Raw genomic sequence first — 26137 nt, forward strand, 5'->3', positions numbered from 1 at the left:
AGTAACCAAAGAATATGAATGAATGAACATTTAGCTTCTTAGGAAAAGACAAGTAAGTAAGTTATCTTACTTGTGACACTTGTCCAGAATTTATTCCATTTCAAGCTTGTAATTCTGGATTCTGGAAATGGGAGGACATGACAGATCTTAGAGCATCAGGAACGGTTAACCCAAAACCATTTTGAGCTTCTCCTTAATGAGAAGCACACAGCATTGGAGGGCTGCCTCCAGGACTCTGAGCCAAGCAGCTCCCTCAAGACCTAACGAAAAGCAGTGAGAAGGCCGGAAAGTACATGTGTCAAGACCCCATGGGATGGCTTAGAGCAAGGAGCCTGTTTTGTGACAGGTTTATTGTATCGCATTTTTATGCAGTTCTGTCCAGGATCCTTTAAGCAGGAAAAAGAAAAATCAATAGTAGGTAAACCAATTAGGGCATCTAAGTGAAGTGGTTTCTCCGAGCCTAATAAAGCAGAAGGCACGCTGAGCTCCCCGAGAAGACTTGACATGATTCTGTGTGATGCTTTCTCGGTGGCAGCTGGACACAGATACAGGAACAAAGAGTAGTTTGTTCAAGTTTACTCCCCAGTTCAAAGATCCATGAACCAACGCTCAGGAAAAGAGCCAGAGAAAGCTAAGAAAGGGGAAAGCGCAAAGGCCTCAGTACTGATGTCTGAGCAGAGCCACAGACCATGCCAAAGCCGGGGTGGCCTGTTGGGGGCGCCCTTCACCTCTCATCAGCTCAGTCTCTTCATTGGCCAAGTAGTGATCAGGAGAGGTGTCTAGCATGGAGCCACATTGCCTCATTCAAATTCTAGCTCCACCTCTTTCTAGCTCAGGTAGAGCCAGCATTTTCATTTTTGTGGCAAATTATTGAATGTCTTAACATCTCAGGGCCTTAGTTTCTTCACTTGAAAATGCGGGAGAGGAATAACCCCTACTTAATAGAGTTATTGTAGGAGTAAATGTGTCAATATTTGTAAAGCACCTTAGCACAGATCTTTCGCATAGTAAGCACCGCCCAGGAGTTCTTGCTATAATCATTATGATGTAGTATGCACCTAACGAATATGTATATTAATAAGCATAGTTTGTCTTTATAACTCAAGGCATTTTTGCAGTTTCCTTGTTTAATCTTCATTAAGCTTAATAGAGATGTAGGTTCCCCGTTTCGTTAGAAAACAAAAAGAGATTAAAGGACAACATTTTTTAAATTTAAATCAGAATATCTCCTTTTATAAACAATTATGTAATACTGCAAGATATCTTGGCCTCCAAAATGTAAGTACTGTATCAGGATTCTAGAGTGAGATTCTTAGATATGAAAAAGATATATCTAATATGTACAAATGTCATTAAGTTTTCAAGATGTTTATCCTGGTTATCGTTGACCTGTTTATTGATAATAATGCCATTTCCATTACTCAGTGTTATTTTTCTCTTTTCTTCTCTCTCCACCGACCTGTCCTGTGACATCATTTTCCACACATTTGATGAGTGAGAGCCTTCAGTCCTGGAAATGCTTGTCCCTCTAATCGAGGCAGTGCAGGTAGATACCGGCAAGAAGCATCGGTTGAGTCTCAAGGGCCAAAAATCTCTGGAGACCTACTGACTTTAAGAAGGGAAACTAGCCACACAGTCCAGGGCTTTCATATTTTAAACTCTTCCCATCCTGAAACTGAGTCTTTTGGTGCAAGGTGTGGGGGAACCAAATGTCACGTCAGGGCGCTGTCTCAGCAGATTGGTGGGGAAAGTTTAGCCAGGTGGCTGGCTTAGGTGAGAAGCTTTATCACAGGTCGCTACTTCTAAGCAGAGGCTCCTCGTGAAGGGGGCATTGGGGTGGCACAGCTGTGGTACAAGGAACCGAGATGTTTCTGGAGAGGCTGCACTAGGAGTATGTTTTTATTCAACACACGCATACTGTCAACTGTGAAACAGCCGGCTCTGCAGGAGCTCCAGCTGTGGACAATTTCGAGGCCACTTACAGGTTAAAAACTCCAAAAGTTCCTTTGTGAACATTAAAAGTGTGGGTTGAAAAGTACCCCATTTTTATGGATATAACTTGAGACGTTGGTTTGGTGCAGCCTGGGGAAAAGTGTCTCCCTTTGCTGCCCTGAAAACGAACAACAGGAACAATGATGAATTGTAAAACCTCTCAACCGTCTTTGTGCCTCTAGCCTTCCAGTCTCATTTTCAGATTCTCATTTTAACATTGCCTATGGACATTATTCTTACATATTACTTTGAGCATTCAGAATTAATATTATTCATGATTTATCTGAACAAGTGGGATCATGGTGTTTTTTTAGTAGCCAAAAAACAAACACAGTCTGATACTGTGCCCATCCACGCACCTCGTATCTCAGGAAGGCCGCTCTGCAACCCAGGATGAAGTGAGCAAAACTCAGGCAGCGTCACTGAAGAAAGTTAGTGTGCACGCTCTCCCTTCTCTTAATTTGTTTTCTCTTCATTTGAGTTTGGGGAAAATAGGGGTATAGAAATTTCTCGTTGTGATAGAAGATCTAACACTCCAAATAACTTGTTTCTCATTGCAAGGTTTTGAGAAGTTGGTTGAGATATATCCCTTACTTTTTTTCATGGGTCCTTGCAGTCTTCTTACTGTAGTCCCCACACGCACACTGGCCTGTGTGCAGACAGTGTTCAGGACCGCACTGCTTCTCAGGCTGACCTGTACCAAAGGAGAGTAAGCGATGGCTGTGATTGTGCAGCCCTTTGGTGCTCCCTGTGACTGGCATGATGCTAAGTGCTTTGCGCATGCTGTCTCGTTTTAAATCCGCAGCCCTCTGGTAAGGGAAGGTAGGCACCCTTTTACTGTCATGAAAGCCGAGGCTCAGCTGTAGGTAAATAACCTGCTTCGGGACATGCAGCCAGTAAATGATGGAGCCCAAGGTTAAGCCAAGTTCATACTTTCTTCCAAGTTCCTACTTTCAGTCAACATTTGTACTGTCACTGAACAATTGGACAAAACATCCTACCTCCCAGACTTGTGTCCCTGACTCAGTGACTCCAAGGACACCTTCCACAAGGGCATGTGGTTTCTAATAGAATGAGAGCTAAGGAAAGGCATGTGGCCTGAGCATGTGAAAGAAGATAACCAAGCTGCATTTGCACGTAAATATCTTATTATTTAAGATACCCTGTGCATAATATGCTCCTTTCTTATTAAGATTGATTTAGGAAATCTTTTTTATGGGTCACCTTTTCTGGATGTTTCCCTTTTTATTGAGTTACAATTAACATAACATTATGTTAGTTTCAGGTGTACAACGTAATGATTTGATATTTGCATATATTGCAAAACTATCACCACTATAAGTCTAGTTAATATCATCGCACATAGTTTAAAAAATTTTTTTTCTTGTGATGAAAGCTTTTAGATCTACTCTCTTAGCAACTTTTAAATATGTAATACAATATGTAAGACAGCATTACCTATGGTCCGCATGCTGTACATTACACCTTCATGACTTATTTATTCTATAACTGGGAGTTTGTACCTTTGGTTGCCTACCTTTTGATCTTTCTGATCTAGCTTTCTTGTCTGAATTATCCTGTAAATGGTTTAAAGTGAGGAATGGTGGGGAATGTAGGAATAAGAATAACCGCACCGATACCCGTTACCTACCAAAAGATTGATTCAGACAGGTCACCTCAAGACGACGGTGGTATTTGAGCAGGTGAACATCTCTCCCTCTAATTTACCGTTGTGTCAGAATATGCACTTACGTACCGCTGGATCCCATCCCAGAAGCGACCACCCCTTTACTGTAGATAAGGGTGAGTGCTGGAGAACTGAAAGGGAGGGGATACTAGCCCACACTGGTGAGGTTTTGGCTTAGCTTCCCAAGAGCTGAGTTTTAAAGCACCTGGCAAGGTAGTAAGTCCATGCCTCTGGGATCCATGACATATCCAAGGCGAGCAAACAAGAATGGATGGAACTGGGCTCTAAGCAGAGGTGATAGTTATTTAAAACCCCGGAGGGGTGGCTAGAGTCAAAATCAGCTGATGCAGCTGTTCAGCAGACCCATGCCTTGCCCATCCAGACAACAGCCCCATGAGGTGGAGTTTGAGGGTTCGTGATGTGGGGAGCCCTGCGTGAGAAGTGTAGGGGATGCTCAATGGACACTGCTTCGGAGACATAGCAGACACATATCTCTTCCTCCTACTTACCCGTTGTTCGTTCAATCGTTTGAACATTAACAGTGCTCCCTGGAGATACAGGGGTGACTATCAGGCACCGTGATGTCTTCATGGAGCTTACGTTCTGGTGCAGGAGGCAGATAATGAATGCATAGGGTTTCAGTTAATGGCAAATTTATGCAGAAAAAATAAGCATTGTAATAGGATGGGGCAGTTGGGAGTCCAGAGGCTACGTGGCTGCTGGTCTGAGGAAGTGACATCTGAGCAGAGGCCAAACGAGGTAAGCCAGAGAGTCATCGGTCTCTGTTGTTCATATGCACACACGGCGGAGGCAGCTTAAATGGTCTCGCTGGCATGACAGCGTAATAAAGCCTTTCGTTTATTCTGATGTGGGCCTGAGAGTCTGGTAGAGTTCATCAGACTAAGGAAAGGTTATTTGAATTTTAGTCAACATGAGGTGCCCAGCTTCCAAACAGCCATCTGAGAATGCTCTATATGTAACATTGTTGAATTAAAACGTTTTATTTGTCCTATATGCAGATGTGATATAGTGATGTGTTAAACTCATTTTGTATTTTCCCCCTTGAATTGCCCAGGGGATATGCCAGACATCAAAAATTATATGAGGTTTAGAATCTTTATAATTAATTTATTTTTAAGTTGATTTTATTATGAACAATGTAATATATCTTCACATTCTGCATACTACAAGGACAGCTCCTTTCTTTTAGAAAATGGTCTCATGATCATAGAGGGGATATTGAAGGCCTCTTTTGGCCCTTGGCTTTATTTTCTGATATACCCAGAGTCAATTCCCCCCCCTCCCCCCAAATGTCACAAATACTCGTATGTGCCTGCTTCTTGGAGTTCTTTATCCCCAGGGTCACTTCTGGGCAGTTGCTCGGCAGCTGCTGGGCTGGGACTTCTGGTCACCAGAATACTGGAACCATCCTGGACTGCACCTTGGCTGGGGGTGGGGTTGGGGAGACCTCCTTCCTTGGATTCCTGTGTCTTTTCTTTCTAGGTTTATTCTTCTGCCTTCTGAAACACATCCTCTGTAAGCCTCCTAAGTGCCTGGGAAGCCTATTTTTAAATTCCCGCATGTTTGAAAGGGTTCTTTATTTCATCCTTGTGCTTGAAGGATGGCCTGGGCATAAAACTAGAGGTTAAAAAGCGATTTTCCCTCAGTTTTGAGGACATTGCACCATTAGTTTTTTTGGAATCTAGTGCTGCTTTTAGGAGGTACAGTGACATCCTGGTTCCTGTCTGTGTCCTGTTTTCCTCTTGAAGCTTTTAAGGATCCTGTCCTTACCGTGATTTTCTGAAATTTAACAGGGACATAACTTAGTGTGGATTTTTTCTATGTGCTTCTTTATTCTTTGGACTGCTGTTTCTGGTTCCACCTGACTAACTCTTTAGGAACCCCTCCTTCATAGTCTCTGTTCCCTTTGCCTCGGATTTTTATTACTTGAATATTGAACCTTCTGGGTGGATCCTGTCATATTTATCATCTTTTCTTTCCTATTTTTCTAACTTTTGGGTTTTGCTCTACTTTCTAGGCAATTTCCTTGATTTTTCCTTCAAATCCTTCAGTGGAATCTTTATTTCAATTAAACATTTAATTTCCAATGCTTATACTGCCTTTTAAAAAAGAGCCTTTGGGTTTTATTTTAGGGCTGCAATAGCTTCACTTATTTCTTTAGGTGATTTCCTGGGCCTTTTGAAGTTCTCTTCAAATGTCCTTTGCATATTTCATTCCCTCCAGGCTCCTTTTTCTCTGCTAGATTATCTGGGTCTCTGGCTTTCCTGTTGGAGGCATGGCCACCTGTCAACACTTGAGAGAGTTCCTGAGAATCAGATGAGGGTCTCCGTGAGTGAAGGTGGGAGTTGCTGAGGAGCATGCACTCTGTGCAATCATATGCTGAGCCAGCTTTCTCCAAACTAGAACCCCTAAACTTCACTAGGGCTCCTTCTCCTTCCCCATTTCTCTCCCCCTTCCTCCACCCCACACCTACGCAGAGCTGATCAGTTTCTTCAGAAGGAAAAAAAATTCCTTCTGGAAAGTGCCCTATCTCCTGCTACTGAGGTAGTGAGAGCTCTGCAGAGGAAGGAGCGGGAGACCTCACTGCTTGGCACCTTCATTTTTTGTTTCAGTGTTTACTTATTGATGAGAGAGAGAGAGAGAGAGAGGGAGAGAGAAAGAGAAAGAGAGAGAGGGAGAAACATGAATTTTATTCCACTTATTGATGCATTCATTGGTTGCTTCTTGTATGTGCTCTGACTAGAGATCGAACCTGCAACCTTGGCATATCTGGCAATGCTCTAACCAACTGAGCTACCTGGCCAGAGCCTGGCACCTTCATTTTAACTCAGCCCTGCTTGCAACCATGCCTGCCCACCCAGGAGTCCTGTGCGTGCTGGCAGAGGTGGGGTGTCAGGGTGGGGGTCTTGGGCCTGCCAGTGCTTTTGAGTTTCACAGGCTATATATTTTCAGCTTGGTTTCTAACCCCGCTCTGGGTCTGTCCAGATCCTGGGTCCTGCGTCTTTCAGCTGAGAGTGCCAGGAAAATCTACTCACCGTTCACTGGGATCTTCCAGCAGACTCCTAGAATATAACTCCCACTGGGTGCCCCATTAGGTTAGTCACTGCTCATCCATCTGCTTTGAGTCCTTTGTAAGGTATGAGTTTTGCATTTTTATCGATTTCCAATTGCTCCAGCACTGTTTGTTGAAAAAACTATTCTTCCTTCATTGAATTGCTTTTGCACCTTTGTCAAAACAAATTAACTGTACTTGTGCGCGTCTATATTTGGGTTCTCTGTTCTGTTCCATTGATGTGTATGTCTGTCCCTCCACAATACCACACAGTCTGGATTATTATAGCTGTCTAATAAGTCTTGAAATTGAGCAGAATGATTCCTCACACTTTATTCTTCTTTTTCAAAATTGTTTTAGCTATTATAGTTCCTTTGCCCTTCCTTATAAATTTTAAAGGTAATCTTGTGTTTGCATATAACTAATGGGAGGATTTGCTTGGTAGTCACTCTTCCTTCCTCTCTTGCCTGTTTTCATTTCATCCACTTTGCTCACTACTTCTTCTTTGTTGTCTATCTTGTCTGACGTAATTGTCTAATTGGAAAATATCAAGGGATCTACAAGACAAAAAAGACACAACTCTAGAACTAAAAAAGTGAATTAACAAGGTCATAAGATACAAGATCAACATACAAAAGTCAATTGTATTTCTATGTACTGGCAATGAGCACATGGAAACCAAAATTATAAATATAATACTATTTACAATGGCTCAAAAAATGAAATGACTAAGGGTAAATCTAACAAAATACATAAGACTTGTATGCTGAAAACTATAAAACTCTGGTGAAAAAAATCAGACTTTAAATTAAATGGAGAGACGTACCAGGTTAATACTCTGGAAAACTCAACCTAGCAAAGATGTCAGCTGTCCCCAGATTGCTACACAGGTCTAATGCAATGCCTCTCAAAACCCCAGACAGATTTTTTTGTAGATACAGTTCTTTTTTGATGGATCTTTTTTCCACAAGAACATCTAGAATTTCCATGTGCTTTGAAAATGATGAATTGACCAGGGAAATGATTTTCCAACAATACCAAGTACTTTTGGTACTTTTGGTTAGAAATAACACTTTTGCCCGGCCAGGCGTGGCTCAGCGGTTGAGCATCGACCTAGGATCCAGGCGATCGGGGTTCAATTCCTGGTCAGTGCACATGCCCAGGTTGTGGGCTCGAACAGTGACTCTCTCATCATTGATGTTTCTATCTCTCTCTCCTCCTCTCCTTTCCTCTCCCTGAAATCAATAAAGATATATATATTTTTTAATATAAAGAAAGAAATAACACTTTTACTGTAAAAATTTAGTGCTGCCTTCTGAATGCCTGGTCCCATGCTCAGTGCCTTCCATCTTGTAACATGGAAGCTTCACACCATCCTGTGAGGAAAGTACTATTTTTATTCCCATTTAACAGATGGGAAAATGGAAGCACATTAGGGAGTTTACCTGCCCAGCATTACAGAGCTAGAAAATAAGGAAGCAGGGTACAAACATAGACCAACTTGAATCCAGTCTGCCCTGCATGCATTCAGTGTCCCCGCCCCTCTAGAAGTCTTGTTATCTTCATTGGTTTCAGGGGGGACTCACACCACATGCTCTCTCAGATAACCCTGCTTTTTGAAAACCACTAATCCTTTTACATCACTTCACTACCTAGTTCCCTACAAGGCTCTGATTTGAATATTCTCAGTCTACCAGAACATTCCAGTTCCTGCAAGAGAGCCAAACCCAGTCACGCTATTACATTGTCCAGCTGTAAGGGAACATTTGATAGGTACTTTTCGGAATTTTTTTTTTTGAATTTTCATTTAAAAGAACCTTTCCCATCTGTCAGAGAAGGATGACTCTAGAAGTATTCTCTCATGCTCTGCAAGTGGGAGAAATGGGTTTGGAATGACACATCAATTTTCTTAGGTGTCAGGAGAAGTAGGTCACTTTAGAATGTTTATCATAGTGTTTGAAAAAGCTGGCGTTGAAAAATGAGAAGTTGAGTATTGAGTAGCTCTTTGTCCAAAGGCTAGCAATGGATTACAGAAATATTTTCAGAGAGGACAATAGCTTTTTAAATATAGTTTATTTTTTCCAGTGTCTCCTTAAGATAAATTTCATTTTAATGGTCAATTGTAGCTTGATAAAAGGAGTAATTTAGTCTCCATATATAGATTGGCTTCATTTATAGAAATGTTTTTCTAGCTATCCTTGTAAACACAGGAACGCTCTAACCTCCCTGAGTGATCTTGGGGTGCCTTAGTAAGTAAAACAGATGAAGGTTTAAAAGCCTCTGTCTATCTTTAAAGCTATTAAACAAAAGAGAAAAATCCAATCCCCTCCCTCTAGAAATCAATAAAGAAAAAAGAATGTCACAGAAGAAGAGTTAGAGTTTCTCTAAGCTAATGGAGGAGGAAATTACATGAATCAAAACATTCATTTGGAGATGCAGGCATTGCATCCAAAGTGGCTTCTGGCAACATCTGTCAGTTTGGAGCCAGTGGCCTCCAGTTGCGAGCATACAACGTCCTGACTGCAGGTTAATAACTGTTACTGCACTGCGGTTGTTGGCCAAATGTTTCCTGAAGAATTTGGGATGACATGATCTCAAAAATAAGCTGACATATTGAATGCAGATACAACACTTCTCTTAACACACTTACTGTATTAACCATCCAGCTGCCTCTGGCCTCCAGGCATCAACCACCCTTGGTTGCCCCATAGATCATCCCTTAACCCAATGAATGGCCTCTGCGTGGTGATCTCCTGAGTCAGCCTTAAGACCGACCTGGGCAGTTTAAGACTCTGTGTGTTGCTTGAAGGACTCTACACATTCTACACATAGAAACATGCTGTGTAAAGAAGCACATGACTTTCAGGGCAAAAAGAATGTAAGAGATCAACCGTGGCACAGATCTGGGGCTGCTGGAACAGTGTGGAGAGGAAGGCGGGCAGCCTGCTTGGGTACAGCTAGGTGACCGTGGTGTGGTCATGACTGATGAGATGTCCCGCTCCCTCTTTCTTTCTCTTTCACGTTCCTCTAGCCCACTTCGCTCAGACCTTCCTCTCTACGGGCTGTTTCTTGGGAGACTTAATCCGTTTATCAAAAACATTCTTGCCCCTTTCTTAAAATATCCTCTTCAATTATGCTTTCAGTGCGTAATAACTTATTACAGTTTATCTTCAACTTTTCTTTGTCGTCATATTCTGTCTTCATATCTTCTCTGCCCTCAGGTTCCTCACTTGCTTTGAACAGAGTAACAGTAAGCTGGGCAGTGAGGAACGTTTCAGAGATACACAGAACTTTTTGGAAAGGAAGTGGACATCTGCCACACCCTCCCACCCATTATAAGAATCCCCTCTCAAAGTTCTAGGACAGATTGGTAAGCCTGTGTCTATACAAACCCTTCCTGAGAGAAAAAGCTTGCTCTTTACAAAGAAGTTAAGTCCTGTTAGGGACACTTTTAATTGTTCAAAAATTCTTCCTTAAATCAGTCTGCAGTAGCACTTTCTGTAGCTTATGGAAAGGAACAGGGGCTAACATGTATTATCTCCTGTGCTAAGATAGGTCCCAGTGTCATCCCCACGGCACAGGTAAGGAACCTGAAGGTTAGAGAGGCTCAAGGTCCTGCGGTAAAGGGTGGAATAAGCCGGGGTGGGGAATGGGACTGCCTGACCCCACAGCCTGCAGGCTGCAGCCACACTAGCCCCCCAACCAGGCATGAAGCCCCCAGCCTGGGCATGTACCCTGACCAGGAACCAAACTGGAATCTTTTGGTGCATGGGCTGATGCCCAGCCAACTGAGCCACACTGCAGGGCAACACCAGTGATTTTCTTTACCTCTTTTAGCATCCGCATCGGCCTGATGCACTCAGCCCCCCGCCCACCCGCAGGCTCCAAGGGCTCCGTACAGGGACTGCCTTGACCCTCGGCAGCGCTCTCCCTTGCCATGCCAGTAGAGCTGGTAGCATTTAAAAAGGTCTCCTGTGATGTCACAAGACAGTTAGGAAGAGTCTCACCCAACCTCTGACACCCTTAAGCCATCGTTTACCACCCGTGTTAAAGCTTTTGGTTCTCGTTTTTATTCCCCTTGTCAGCACGTTCGTGTCAAGTCTTTTCTGCATCATGTGCATTTTTCTCTTTCTGCTGTACTGTTCTCAAAAGCATACAAATATATTGTGATTTCTTCTGTCTAGTAAGAAAAAGCTCTCTCCTGCTGCTGCTCAGCCCTCCAGCTATCACTGCATCTTAAAACTCCTGAAATAAGCAGTCTCCAGTTTCTTATTCTGCCCTGAACCTCACCAGTCACTTTACCAAAACTCTTCTTTTTGAAGTCAACAATAATTTCCACCATTCTGAATCCTTGCTCTCCTTTTCTTTTTGGGATCTGTCCTCATCATACTAGATATTTTATTTATTTATCTTGTTTATTGCCATGTATGTGAGCTCCACATACTGTTCATTTTGGTTACTGCCTGGTGCATAGTAGATGCTCAGGAAATACTACTGGTGCTTCCTGCATCTAGGTCCTATGTCTGTATAAACATGTTAAGTGTGTCCCCAGAGGGGAACGTTCCCTTGAGCTCAGGGATTATAGGAAGTTGTCTTTGTCCCATTCAGTGGGTCTCCGTGGTCTGAAGGATATTCATGCCCTTCTGTAGGCAAGCCCAGAGGTGGGCTCCGGCTTCTCCAAAACAGAGTCTGATTTTTATATGATCGGATGATGACTAGATTGTTATTTTTCTGTGTTCTCATTTCCTTAGAAAGAAGACATTAGAATAATTATTTTTTACTAAGGAGGGTGTAGTCAAATTGTGATAGCCCCTTAGAGAATCTTACCAAACAAAGAGCTTTTATTGTCGCTGCCACAAATTGCATTTATGGGGCCTGTTATTTGATGTTTTATGAATGCCCTCTTCTCACAGAGTTTTCAGAACGTCTTCCTGCCTCTCACTCCCCCTCACTGTTTCATCCTGTGGCACAGCAAGTGATGTGAACTACAGTTTCTCCCAACTGCGGCTGCCCAGATTTTGCCCTCGCAGCAGGAAGGAGGTTCTGTTGTGAGAGCAGCCTGGGGCCTGGCATCGGATGGGCTAGGGGTGGTGAGGAGGGCAGGAGCTCGTGTTCCTTCCTCCCTTCCTTCCTGGCTCATGTCCAACCGCCCCCTTCCCGGCCACAGATGTCTCCGTGACTGCTGCGAGCAGTTCAAGGGCGCAGGTTTAGAATGCAGACCCCTGAGGCTGCCACAGGCTCCTTCAACTCACTGGCTTCAGGAAAGTCTCTGAAACCTTTCGAGCCTTCGTTTCCCCATCTATTAAAGGAAACAAATGATGCCTGTGGGGCCAGGCTGGTGGATACAAGGTGTCCGTCCATCTGATGTGAGGCCTAGCAGAGGACGGTCTTTCTCAGGCTCAGGATTGGGCCCGGAATTTTGAGAGATCATGAAGTACAAAATATCAACAGCCACCTTTTGGCACAAACAACATTATTCTCTTTTATGTAAAAAAATAATAGAAAACGTCGTTGCTTGCTAAACAATCAAAAGAAACACTAAAGACTGAGAAAAAAACACTGTTTCTAAAAGCTAACTCCCTTTTTTCACTTTGGATGAGTCACTTTTCTTTAGGAAACAATAGTGAGAAGCTTAAAAATGAGTCAAGAAGAGGCAGATAGTGTCTTACAGTGAAAGCTTAAAGGAACAGAGTAGAAAAGTGCATTGTCCTAGGACGGATACCGAAGGCAGAGTTTTCGGATCTAATGAAAGACTTATTTTGTCCATCTGGCAATGTCTGCAGTTTTTACTTTAAGTATTTATCAGATTACTTTTTTTACTGTAGATTTTTAACGGTCATAACCCTGAGAGAGCCTATTAGGTAAGCTCCCTTTGTTTGTTTGGGCAGCAAGAGTAGGAGGGTGGGGAAGCAAGCAAAGCCTTTTTGGTAGTTTTAGCTTTTACACTGAGGCACAGACACATCCTGAACTGGACACATGTCAGACGGGTTCTTACAAGAGTCTGAACTCTTCTGTCCACCCACATCAGGTGCCAGACTGGGGCGGAAGAGAGCCAGGAGGGGGCAGGGCATCACCACCGCTCTGATGATAAAGGCCATGAGGGCAGTGCCAGGGAGGAAGGACAGGAGGGACTGGACATAAAACGAGAAACCAGAACAGGCTTCCCAGTGTGTTTGGGGACAGTTTCTCCAGCTGGGAATACTCTGGTCAGGAGAAGAATATGGAAGAAGGCATCAGCAAATGGAGCCAGGAGGAGGGCTCCAGGTGACAGGTGAGGAAGGACATGTGAGGACCTGCAACTGCAGCCCCAGGTGTCTCACTTGATCACCAGTGTCTCGTCTCCCTCCTAACTCTGTGTCTGCCACTAGCCACAGCAAAGCACACAGCCTGCTGCTTTAAGTTTCAGCAAGCTCACAGGCAGAGCTGCAACGGGCCCAGGCAAGGTGGGGTGAGCTTATTAGTCATTCCTAGCTCCTTGTCACTTGGACCCAAAAATAATATTACAGGTGCAAATTGTGGTGAAGCCTTACCTGTACCATTCTAAGCTTGGAAATGATTCATGTAAGATGTGTTAAGTGCTAAAGATTAAAATATGTGCTGCAGACAGAGGTGTCTGTCGACTCCATGTCTTATTTTGAAAATTATTATTTGTCCCACAATGCAGTCTGAGTCCTTAAAAATGAAAAAATACTGTTTGTCTTTTCTGAGCACACTTGAGGCAAAGAACTAATCGTTCTAACAACTGCTGTACCAAGAGCTATTCAAGAGATGGAAAATAATTCCAGGTGTTCCTGGCAAATGAAACCAACAGTATTTATTATTTTTTTAAGTGAACCTACTGGTTCTGCTTTAAAATTCTGCCATGTACTGATTTCTCTTTGCACCATATATGTGTTCTGAGCACAATTCAGTGCTGATGTGTTCATTAAGTTGTGAATAAACAGTTTCTGTGCATTTGTGAGCACCATGCTCTCCAATCAACAGGCAGCACCTGGAGTGCTATTTCAAACTCATCAACAGTGTATTTCCAAGTTTCACTTTCCCAGCTTGTTATTTGGCATCTTTATGGAGCCTTTACAATGTAAAATGATGAGCTAGACCTTCTACTGAGTGCTTAGCATTCTAGTTAGTTCCGTGCACATTTTAGTGAGTGTCTGCTATGTGCATGGCTGGGGGCGTTAGTAGAAATAGCAATAAAATGCACATGATTCCTGCTCTCTGAATGCCCTGTGTAGGAAGATAGATTGAAACCACAGTCTTATGTTGCCTTCTTGCTGTTTTTAATAATCATTATTTTCATCAAAGTTCAGCTAACTTTGGTACATCTGCAGCCAGTGGTATCAAAAAAGAAAATTGAATTAATGGAACCCAATTTGTAAACACCTACCTTGAATGCCTGTGCATTTAAGCTGTTAGCAAGTAGCATGGTTATTTGGTTTAACAACAAGTTAAATGATTTCTTTTCCTCCTTGCCCTTCTGGGAGAAGATGGTACTAAGCAGTGAATGGCCAAAATAGTAGATTTTAGGAACTAAAATATAATTAGTGTGGCTTCCTGAGCCATAATATTTAAATATAAAGCACTTCAAAATACATTATACATACCTTTTTAAGACCTGAAGGAATAGTAGGACATGGTGAGGTGGGTCAAGGTGTACATATACAGACCAGGGTGTAGAGCCCATAGCCACTCAGTAGCTGAATATCTTAGAGAACTTTCTTAGAGTCTCTGGACATCAATTTCCTCACCTGTGAAATTTGGATAATAACACTTGCTTTCGAGATACTGGTAGGATTGAATTTAGAAACCTATAAATAATGCATTTGTACAGTTCTGGGGCATCATATATGCTTAATAAGAACTGGTCATTTTAACAGGTAATTTGTAAATAATTTATAGAGCATTTTACCTAATATGTTCACAACAAACGTGGTTCACTCTCTAAAAAATGCTCATTACTTTTCTTCTTGTCAAGTTTAAGTGTTTCACAATTTTACTTTAATATTTGTTTTAGAGTTTATTTTATTCTTTGTCCCAAGACTGCCCACTAGAAGTTACAAATATTTTCAGAACTAAGTGTTCTATCTCTATTGCCATTTAGTCTTTTTCATTGTATGTGCTATGCAGTTGCTGTAGAGTATAAGTTTACACAGTTAAAGGTGAAAGCAATATGCAAAGTGCAGATGCTTAAAATCTGTATTGGTGGGAGAACTGGATGCAGCGTCCCCAGATCTAGCCCTGGGTTCTGGGCAAGGCTGTCCGGGTGCCACTCACAAGTACTTACCCTCTTACTTATGCAAAGTGGATCAGACAACCTCTTAAAATGGTAATTGTGAAGATGGATGGGTTGGTGAGTGTGAGCTCCCAGCACCAGGTCTCCATAAACTCAGTGAATTGCTTCTAGAGGTCATTGAGATGTTATTACTGCCACAGGGAAGGTGCTCCAGGTCCACCTAACTGGGGGAACCAGCTTACATTTAGACTTACATAACCAGCGAGTCTTCTAAAACCTGTGATTTGAGTGTAGTGGTTTATTAAAAAGGACAATGGCCTCTTGAACCCCACGGTCATTTAGAGTTTGGCCGTGGCCTAGCACATTCTCACAGCGGAACCTGAGCCACATAAAGCTGTCTCCAGGAGAAGACAAAAGTGGCTGAAAGTGGGATCACTTTATGTTTGCTTGGATAAGACAAGCAATCCTATTGGATTTTCATTAGGAATTCTAGTGGCCCTGCTTTTTAATTACTTGTAGTTATTTTCATCTAGCAAATCATTCAGTTTCCGGCCAACTTTGACACTGGCTATGCACCACATTTATTTTTGTGATCTCAGGTAAAAGGCAGGGCTCCCCCACATTCATGCAAGTCAGTGGCCCTCTTCTAGCAATCCTTTCTTTACCTTCTGCCAAGGGAATGTGTTGAACCAGAGTGTGATTTTTTTTGTCTGATTCTCTACTTCATTTTAATTGTCTTAAATAGGAGGAAGACATGTTAAGAGAAACCATAACCTTTTTTTATAATGGGTTTCCTTACAAAGAAGCACGTGAACGGAGTTTTCTAAGTGACGTTAGAGAGTGACATTAAAGGCTCCATCGTGGATTGAGATTTGACCTGCTGTTTTCCTCTGAGCACTTTAGGCTTTATTTCATTTCCAATAATGGCTTTATTATTTACTCTGGCCTGTTGCACTCACATAAGTGTTAGCTTTGAAATTTGCAACCACATATTTTCTTTGTAACTCAAATAAAAATGGGGTCATGCGAGTGACCTCTGAGACAGAAACTGCACAGTCAATCCACTTTGACAGAAGTAGCCACACACGCTATCACTTGAGTGTAATGGAATCATTTTAGGACAAAAGATCATTCAGTTACCATAAAGCTTGAAATCTAATGATGGTGATGATCGGTGCCAAGCTGTGGACACCGGGGACGAAATTTAATAACAGCTTCCCAGTTACTGAGCTAACTTGGGGCCGAGGCCCACGCTGAGCGCTTTCCATGTGTTTCCTCACAGAAATCTCACACCAGCCCCATGAAATGTAGGAATTACTACTGTCAATGTCCCATAAATGAGGAAACTGAGGTAGACCAAGCTTGAGTCACTTGCTCAGAGTCTCAGAGCTGTAAGTGGCCGGGCACAGAAAACTCCATTGGACGCTTGGGCCTCGCTCTGAACTGAGGAGGGGCGCTGCATCAACAGGCAAACAAACAGAAAACCTGAAGGGGATACTACAGGTTTATTTTTATTTTTTGGCCTGGATTCATTAGCGGATAAAGCGGAAGAGAATACATACTCTTTTTCCCATGCCCTAAGAATCCACTCTACTGAATGTTTCTTCCCTGGGATGAAATCTCAGACAGAACCCATAACCTCTCTGGCTAGTCTTAAATTATTCAAAGTCCTCAGCTCAGTTGCAGGCATGCAAGAGCCCCATGCAACCTCCTGATCAAAACTCTGGCCTCTCCTGTCTAGATGAGCTCCTCCCTCTCCCAGCTCAGGTCTGTGTTGGCCTGAAAACAAACTTCTGGAGGAGGGGACAGGGAATTGAATAAACGTGGTGGTAGGTTTTTCCCTCTCTCCCTGCTCCAGCTCCTCTCCTGCTCACCATTAGGTATCACTTCTAACCTCTCGGGGCCCTGCGTGCAGGGCAGGGCAGGCAGCTTGTTAAGGGAAAGTCCTCAGATCACAAGGTTCCTCTCCATACTTCTGCTCCTGTAATCTAGTGTCCCCTGAGCAGGGGCATTCTTCAGACAGCTCTATCTTTTGGGGAATTTTGGGGTTCCCTTGGGGGCAGCCACGTATCCCACCGTTGGGGGGTGGCTCACAGCCTTTTCCTCAGGGTAGGGCTGTGGGCTTCCTTTGGGGAGGACGAGAATCTTTGGGGAGAGTTCCTTTTAAGGTAACCACTGACCACCTTCCCCCAGGTGCACACATAGTCCTAGAAAACCCTCACCCCGTGCACATGGAAACGCAGCTTCCCCTCACCTGCATCCTGAGTTTGTAGAATCCAGGACAGACCCTGCCATTGAACCTCTCAGGCCTGAGCTACAAGCCCATCTCCGTGTTCCTCAGTTTTCAGAGGGCCCGGAGTCCAGCATCAGCCTGTTTGAGATGAGGGCAGGCACACTTGGCCACTGTCCTACACACAGCTCTGAGCAAAGAGCTTGAGGCTGCCCGATCCTACTCAACTGAGGTGAAGTTTCCCCCCATTCCCATTGCTGTCTTTCTTGGTCCACCTCATGTCAGCCAAAACTCTTTGGGTATGAAATTGCCCACCCCGACTCTTCCCTCCAGACTTGTTCAGGTCACAGTGCCCCCTGCAGGATATTGCTGGTACACCCTCAATTGGCAGAATGTGGTGCAGCCCCACCAATGTGCCTCGCACACTTATGAGAGCCTCGGGTAGACGTTATGCCTTCATCGGTACCCATAAAGTCACTGGAAGGTAAGGGTTGGCCTCTCTGGCACCTCTACACTCATTCCAACATGTTTCCTGCTCTCTAGTTCAGTAGAGTCTATGTGGCACAAGAAACAAGGTTTAAAGAGGTTGCTCAAAAGAGGTAAATGGTTTACCCAACATGTGGAAAATTAAGGCAAAGGAATGGTAACCTAGGGCAAGGATTTATTTATTGATTTTTTATTAAATGCCATTTGAAGACCTACTCCAGCCAAAGGAAAGTATAAGCAAAAATAACGCCTTGGATAGTGGAATCATTGTTTAAATGTTATTAGGAAAAGCCCATGGTTTCCATGAATATACAAAGTGATAGTGTTGTTGGAAAAAAGATGATTTTATTTACAGCTTGGAGTGATGGCTGAAAAGAGAAGATTCAGCTTCAGTATTATAGATGGATGAGGGGTTTCATCTGGTGATAAAAAAGGAGGCACGTCATTCAGTAATTGAGAAAGTTCAGGTCTTGAAAGGGTGGTGGTTTTGGCTTAATGTTTCTAGATGATTGGTTCTCTGATTTCTTAGTCTGTGTTCAACTTTACTTTGTAATTCTTCACAAGTTATTTCCACAATATAAAAGGAGTCTATAAAAGTGACTGTGCATTGGGAAGGGAAGGGAAAATGTTGAAAAACATGGCTTCTTAATTAAAATGGACAAGTTGATGTCTTCCAAATGGAATGACATTGCTGCCTTTAACCCACAGGACTAAGCATTATTTATTAGCACATTCTGCTTCTAAATATGATTTTTTGTGATAACCACAATATTGTTAACTATTTGTGATACATATTAGGAAATGACTCGACTTGGGGTGGGGAACACACAGTACAGTGTACAGATGATATGTTGTAGAATTGTGCATCAGAAACCTGTATAATTTTGTTAACCAGTGTCACACCCAATAAATTTCTTAAAAAGGAAAAAAAACTCTGGGAACTATACAGCTCTGTTCCAGCCGACACTGTTTAAACATCAAAAAGTACAAGAACAGAAGTTAAGGATTCTGTGAGTATTAAGAGAAGGAGCAGCCGAAGCCACCTGCCATATTTTTGAAGTAGCTTTAGTTTGTTGACTAAAACAGGTAGAAAACTTAGATTGTGCTTTATTATCCTGGCTTTGGGTTCTTCCAATAAGATGCTTTTTTTTCCCCTCCTCAAAGAATTCAAACTAAAACTTTTAAACTCTGACCATGGTTATTTCTAAACATCATCAGTGTGTTGAAATTATTAGGGAAATTTTGAAAGTAGAAAGAGGGGGAGGGAGAGAGAAAGAATTCTTTCACACTGGTTTTATGTCTTGTGACTGCTTCATAAGGTTGGGTGGTTGGAGTGCCTGGACGAGCCATCTGGAGAGTGTCTGCCTCTGTTTACCCATTTCATGCATGCCTTCTTTGCCGTGAAGAAAGAAAGTGTGAAAGGAAGACAATGAGCTTCCTGAAGAACGTTTTCTAGAAAATAGGTATTTCTCAGTCTCATGAGTTGAGAGCAATGATTTTTATTTTAGTGTTCCAAATGGTACCAAAACCTGGTCCAGGTGGCAAGTCAGGTCAGTAGCAGTGGTCATTTGGGGCATCTGGTCCTAATAAGATGAAATTAGAAGACAGGCCATTCTGAGCTTTAATGCCAGTGGTGGTTATATGTTAATTATAGCTCATCAAAGAGCATTTTCCTAAGAACTGCAAATTCAGGAACCATAGAAAAATTCAGTCACAGGCCAATAGTTCCAGGTGCCATTTCGAAATTGGAAATAACTCACTCGTTGTTAGCTCCTCAGAACCACATGATTTTAGATGGAGAAGGAATGGGGATCTCGTCCAAGCACCTCATTCATTCACAGGTGAGGAGACAAGGCCCCAGAAGAAGAGGTCTAAGCTCTGTCTCCTGTTTGTCTACTGGGCCATCGTCCTGCTTGCTGGAGGTTTACTGAGTCCTTAGGCAGAAAGCTGGTGGGTGCAGACAACAGGCCTGTCTTTCACTCTGCCCCCCAAACCTTCTGGGGCTGTCCCCTCCCTGGATGAATTTTGGAAGCTGCAGAGGTAATCGGTGAAGATGTCACACGTGGCCTGTCCTGGGGGCATTCTTCTCTCAAGCGCCCTGGGTGTGATCCAAAAGGTTTGTCTTGGAGCCCAGGCTGTGAGCCTCTTAGTGGAGGGGCCCCAGTTCATCTTCCCAGTGAGGTGGGCCCAGGGTGGTGGATGGGCAGACCCAGAGGCCCTGCGGAGTGATCATCACTTCTCTTCTGGCATTTCACTCAAAATATGTTCAAAGAAACAATTTCACTTAATCTTCATAAGAGGAGGTGTTTTTTTAAGCTAAATTGAAGTATTATAATAGAACCACACAATTAAAGGAAATCATTATGTAGGAATTGCCTTGGGGCTTCTCAGATCTTGCACAGGAAAATATTTTTACTAGAACAAATCCTTTTGTGGATTACAAAAATTGTCTCTAACGAAACATGACAATGGGTGTATTTAGAGATTAAGAGTTTCAAAAGATGGTAAGGAGAAATATCGTCCGCCCCCCCCCCCCGAATTATTAATTATTCATTTTCTTACCATGAGAGCAGATGCTAATAGTCCTCATTATAACCAAAGATGCTAAAAAGGTCTTTAACGAGTTACTTTCAAATGCTGATGCATTCATAAGCATTCTCTGCCAGCAATAACAGGCAAAGAGAGTTGTTCCCAGCGCTGCAGAGGTAAATGCTACATTATATTGTTTCCGAAGTAGAAAAAAATCTCTCTAGCTATACATTGGTTGGTTGGGAGTGGGGTCATCGAGTTCAGAAAAGCATAAATTAGTTCTAGGAATGCTTAACTATTATACAAACTCTCTACACAGTAACATTGTAGGTATGGTTGACATCTTAAAATTTTGTTCTTAGTTTTCTAGGGCAGTGGGGAATACATGTCACAAAGAAACTTGATTTCTGCTCGTTGAGTGTGAAAAATGATGGAGCATTTAAAATCCAATTGTCTGCTTCTATAGTTTATCTAGAAGTATTTCTAGTTGTTGTTTTTTATTTTAAAAAATAAGCTTGAAATGGAATGAACTTCATAAGCATTCTTGGTTTCCAGGAAAAAGTGTTTTCAAATCTATTGAATGGCAAAAATAAGATAACAGAAATGTTGATTCCTAAAAACGTTTTCTCCTTCGCTAACCATCGTTTTAGTTTTCGAAGAGTTAAAAGGTGCTTGTTTCAAGTGTTAATTGAGATGGGCAGGAAGAAGTCAGAAGTTGTGCTTCCCGGGGAAAGAGACGCACAGGTCCCCGGTGCTGGAGCCCGAGCCCGACAGAGTCCTAGGAGCCGGGCGGCGCGCGATGAAGTGGGAGCCGGGCTTTGCTGAACCCGCGTTTCCACACGCGTCCAGCATTTCCTGGGTGTGGGCATAAGCAGTGCCAACCGGGGTTTTGATCGGAGGCGGTTCCCACCAATCGGGAGGCAGCCGGGAGAGTTCACGCGTGGGAACCGTCAGCCCGGTTCCCCCGACGCCGGCCTCCGCCTGCGCGCGGGCCGCCCGCTTGCTGCCCGCCCCGGGCCCGCCGTGCGCTCGGTGAACCGGGATCGCCCGGGATCGGCCGGGACGGCGGCGGGGGCGGGGGCGGGGGCGCCGCGGTTTCTCGGTTGCTACAGCCGTGATGTCACTCGCCCATCCTAACCCGCGGTTGGTTGTTCTGTGTTTCAGCTCTGCCTGCAGTTGAACACAAAGACCTGGGGGAGACTCCCACCTCCTCGCGGAGAAGAAAGGAGGCGGCGGCGCGGATCAAAGGAACTTGGGGCTTGTGGCCTTTGGGCACCGGGGTGCCTGGCAGGGGGAAAGTGAGCGAAAGCCAGGGGCGGTTAGTGGGCTGTGAGATGAGGCGCTGCTGCTGTTCCTGCCGCCGCCGCCGCTGCTGACACTCAGGTTCCAGGGTCCGTCTGCTGCCCTTTGCGCTTCGTGTACATGTGTCTGTTCAGCGCATCCGGAGGCGCCCAGAAGAGAATCCAACACGGCCGCCGGGGAGAGACCACCCGCCATGCCCACGGAGACCCTACAGACAGGTAGCATGGTGAAGCCGGTCAGCCCCGCGGGCACCTTCACCTCGGCCGTGCCCCTGCGCATCCTCAACAAGGGGCCCGACTACTTTCGCAGGCAGGCCGAGCCCAACCCCAAGAGGCTCAGCGCGGTGGAGAGGCTGGAAGCCGACAAGGCCAAGTACGTGAAGAGCCAGGAGGTCATCAACGCCAAGCAGGAGCCCGTGAAGCCGGCCGTGCTGGCCAAGCCCCCGGTGTGCCCGGGGGCCAAGCGCGCGCTGGGCAGCCCCACGCTCAAGGTGTTCGGGCCCAACGCCAAGGCCGAGGGCGGCGTGCACCGGGAGACCCTGAAGCTCGAGATCCTGAAGAACATCATCAACAGCTCCGAAGGCTCCAGCTCGGGCTCGGGCCACAAGCACAGCTCCCGAAACTGGCCGCCGCACCGGCCCGACGCCGCCGAGCTGCACCGGCACTCCTTCGCCGAGTCCCTGAAGGTCTACCCCACGCAGGGCCGAGGCAGCCCGCAGGACAGCGGCTCCCACGTGGGCAGGAGGCTGCTGGAGCAGACGGCCGAGTCCTTCCTGCACGTGTCCCACAGCTCCTCGGACATCCGCAAGGTGACCAGCGTGAAGCCCTTGAAGGCCATCCCCTGCAGCAGCTCCGCGCCCCCCCTGCCCCCCAAGCCCAAGGTCGCGGCCATCGCCACCATGAAGTCCCCCGAGGCCGACCCCGTGGAGCCAGCTTGCGGGGTCAGCCGAAGACCCTCCCTCCAGCGGTCCAAGTCCGACCTGAGTGACAGATATTTCCGGGTGGACGCAGACGTGGAGAGGTTCTTCAACTACTGCGGACTGGACCCCGAAGAGCTGGAAAACCTTGGGATGGAAAACTTTGCAAGGGCTAACTCTGACATCATCTCCCTCAACTTCCGCAGTGCAAGCATGATCAGCTCAGACTGTGAACAGTCTCAGGACAGTAACAGTGACCTTAGAAACGATGACAGTGCCAATGACCGGGTGCCGTATGGCATTTCTGCGATCGAGAGAAACGCTAGGATCATCAAGTGGTTGTATAGCATCAAGCAAGCTAGAGAGTCACAGAAGGTCTCCCACGTGTAAGAGAAGGCGCGTGCAGAGGAGGGAGGGGTGGGTCTCGTCTGTGCATCCGCAGTTGTGAAGGTTGTGAGGTCTCCTTGAAGTGTTGTGAGCTTCTCCACTCTCTTTGTGTTGCTTGTTGTGCAATGTTTTCAAGTTGCATGCCTGTCAACATGGGGGCGGACCTGGCGTCCGCGTCAACCATCGCTGCAGAGCCTGGCTGAACACACGTCATCTGCCAAAGGTTTCAGGCCAGAATCGGATTAGGGCTTTGATCTCAAGCAAAACTGTTTACACGGAAACGGTATACGACTTCTTCAATATTTATGTGGTTTCTTGTGTTTTATATCCCGCGCTATTGTATCTTAATTAAAAGTTTTATCAACTGGCTTTTAAGTTGAGAGTAGAATCTTTTTGAAATAAAAGCCAATTTGCCTACGTGTGACACCAAAACAAAGGGGAAATAAATGGCATCTGCTACCAAACAGAGTAACTGCCCTAAGGTAGAACCAGGCTGGATTTTCTGAGGAAAGTGGTGAGGCCCGTGTTAAATCACTTAACATGTTGCAATTCTCCTGCCACTTGCTACAGTAATGGTTGGGGTAACGATGCTATGTCCTGTGTCCTACTCAGTATGTAAATAAATGCTGGTGGCTCTGTGTAATACTGACCCCAAGAAAAGACAATCAGATACAATGAAGGCGATTATATCTGGGAGGTTGAATGTCTGGGGTTTTGTTAATATTCTTCTGATTTGGGTTGATTCAGAAATGTCTACTATTAATCTTTCGACAGGAATGGCCACCCTAAAGTTGTTACTGAATGTCTTAAAATTTTGAGGGGGTTGCTTCTTTGGTCAATAACGAATTCTCTCCCTCCTTCCCTTCCTTTTTTGTTGTTTTATTTGGGAGAGGGGGGTGGGGCTTGTGCAGGTTTGTGCTATCCGAAGACATGAACACAAACGGAAATACCAGCCATATCAGTATCGAGCCTCCTATTCAACAGTGAACACCTTTGGTGGCTGGACCATATCTGAACAGTGTGACTGTGTTGTCTTGCGTATGCTATTCCCTCATGCCGTGGACCTTTGTTCCAGCTCTAGGAAACTGTAGAAACACAACACTATATAGCCCCACCCGCCACCCCCAGCCTCTAGTGCTACATATCAACTTGTTCCCTTTTCCCCCAATAACCTGTCTTCCAGTTAGCTGTCAACCAGCTGACAACTGTGTCGTAGCAGAGAGGTACACGTGCAGTGGTCTGCTTCATTGCTGTTGTGGTTACGCTCTGAAGTTCAGGGGCACTACCTTAGACTTCATCAGCTAATAAGAAACTTTTTATGGTGTAAATGCTGTAAGACTTTGTACATACTTCAGTTGTTATGAAATCTTGAAGAAAAAAAAAAGAAAAACTTATGCTAATAAATAGCTCTGGTGCAGGCACTAATGGTGGTGGTTTCTCTTTGTACTTTCCTTTGCTCTCTCCATGAAAGTTTAACTTTGAAATGTGAACCAGACGCAGATTTTTGCTAGTCTTAAAGAAACATTGTTTTATTAAGTTATTTTCCCCATCCATATCACAGTTCTTTTGAACAGCAGTGTTCTTAATTGTAGCTATAGCAGTGTGCTTTTGCTAAAGTAGTTGCATCAAGGTTCCTAAAATATGCCGCCTCTTTTGTTCTTAGTTCACACTTCAGTTATTTTTATCTTTTCTTAAACATCAGAATCTTTTACACCTTCCACTAGACTCTTCAGTTGTAAACGTGTATGATTTCTTACAGTGGAGACATACCTTGGAAGTTTACAGTCTTGTTCTTATTTTTATACAGGCCCAATTTCATTGAACACAACATGTGTTCATAAATTTGTCACTCATTCATTCATTTGTCTTTCAACAGGTCATTTGTTGAGTGAGACCCTTTTTTAGGCCTCACAATAGACATGTGACTTGTGGTCAACAGCACAGTCTCTGCCTCAAGCAACTTAGATTTTCACATTAATCTTAAAAGAAATATTCCTCTTAGTGGAAATGTCTTACTTCCTATTAGGACATTGAGTGTTCAATGAGTATTTATTGAATCAAATTATTTGAAGATTAACTTTTCTTCCAAATTCCATATAATATGTAAATGTAAAAAAACATTATTTAAAAAGTCATTTTCAGAAACAGAAATGATGTGATTCCTAGCTATTATTGTTCATAAACATTTTTCTTCTGAAAATCAAATTTGGTTCCTTGACTCTCTCTACTGGTTTTGAATTCTTTCTGGTTCTCCGATTAACTTCCAGTCCAACTAGAACTCCTTCCCAAAGGAAATATTTGTAAATTCAGCTACAAGTAGTGATTATACAATGCATTCAAGATAATGGGATGAAAATACACACACACTCTTTTTCTTCCTTCACCGTTGGGATAGAAATGTGGCCATTTAAAATATTCAAGGCTTAGCATTTATATATATATCCATCTTTTTCTGGGGCTATTGAAATACCAAAATAGATGTTCTTTTTCTAAAGAAACTAGTTTGTTTGAGAGATGAGCACCTCTTTGCTAATTTAATATCACTGCCTATGCTGTTTTAGTCATAAATTCTATTGAATCTTCCAACATTTCAAAACCACATTAAATTGTATTCTAACGGGGCTATATAAATCATTCCACTGTAATTCAGTCTCATATTCTGTAACTTTATTTTTGGTTCCCTTTATGGAAGGTAGGCACTCATTTTCTTTTTGTTCTTGAAATTGGAGTTTCTATAAAGAACTAATTCAGATGCTTAATACTAAATCCAAAGAGGGAGCCGCTCCCTAATGGTAAAGTTTTCTTAACAAAATGCTCATTCTATTAGTGTGTGGAAGTAAATATCTCGTGTGTGAGCGTGTGTGTGTGATGATGATGTTGGTATGAATACAGGGTTATCATAGTTCAGCACACTTTTTTCCACTACACAATGCAAAGTGAAGCATGATTGCATTAGATGGGCCTGGAAACTTGTTTCTTTCTGAAAAAACACCAAATTTTAAGACAAACCTCCCATATCCACCTGCTCTGCCATTGTCTTAGTTCTAACTCCTGTCTTCTCTTACCTGTTATTGTTTCTAGAACTTCCTAACTGGAACTCTCCCTCCTCTCAGCCAGTCTCTTCACATCCCATTTCATGCCAAAGTTCTCAAAATCAACTCTGATTATGTAAAAACGTCCTCTATGTAAAAATATCCTCCAGCTTGAATATTCTGCTGATAGTATAAATCCTAACTTCTTAACAAAGAATGCCAGGCAGTTACCTTTCAGACCGTATCTTCTTTGTGCCCATCAGCCACCCA

General features: G+C 43.8%; 1 protein-coding gene and 1 non-coding gene across 2 annotated transcripts in view; both read left to right on the forward strand.

Moving 5' to 3' along the window:
* Window positions 1–21686, forward strand: part of LOC107533153 (uncharacterized) — a 110874-nt gene extending 89188 nt beyond the window's left edge. Inside the window, exon 3 of the transcript XR_015715786.1 lies at window positions 21395–21686. This is a non-coding gene — a transcript (uncharacterized LOC107533153). The remainder of the gene's footprint in view (window positions 1–21394) is intronic.
* A 39-nt stretch (window positions 21687–21725) lies between these two features.
* Window positions 21726–24256, forward strand: FAM110B (family with sequence similarity 110 member B). Its single transcript, XM_087825387.1, has one exon. The coding sequence runs from the start codon at window positions 21726–21728 to the stop codon at window positions 22836–22838; it is 1113 nt and encodes a 370-aa protein (XP_087681513.1). The 3' UTR covers window positions 22839–24256.
* Window positions 24257–26137: the final 1881 nt, after the last annotated feature.

The sequence above is a fragment of the Miniopterus natalensis genome, chromosome 16 (assembly GCF_054644295.1).
Source record: "Miniopterus natalensis isolate mMinNat1 chromosome 16, mMinNat1.hap1, whole genome shotgun sequence".
Classification (NCBI taxonomy): domain Eukaryota; kingdom Metazoa; phylum Chordata; class Mammalia; order Chiroptera; family Miniopteridae; genus Miniopterus; species Miniopterus natalensis.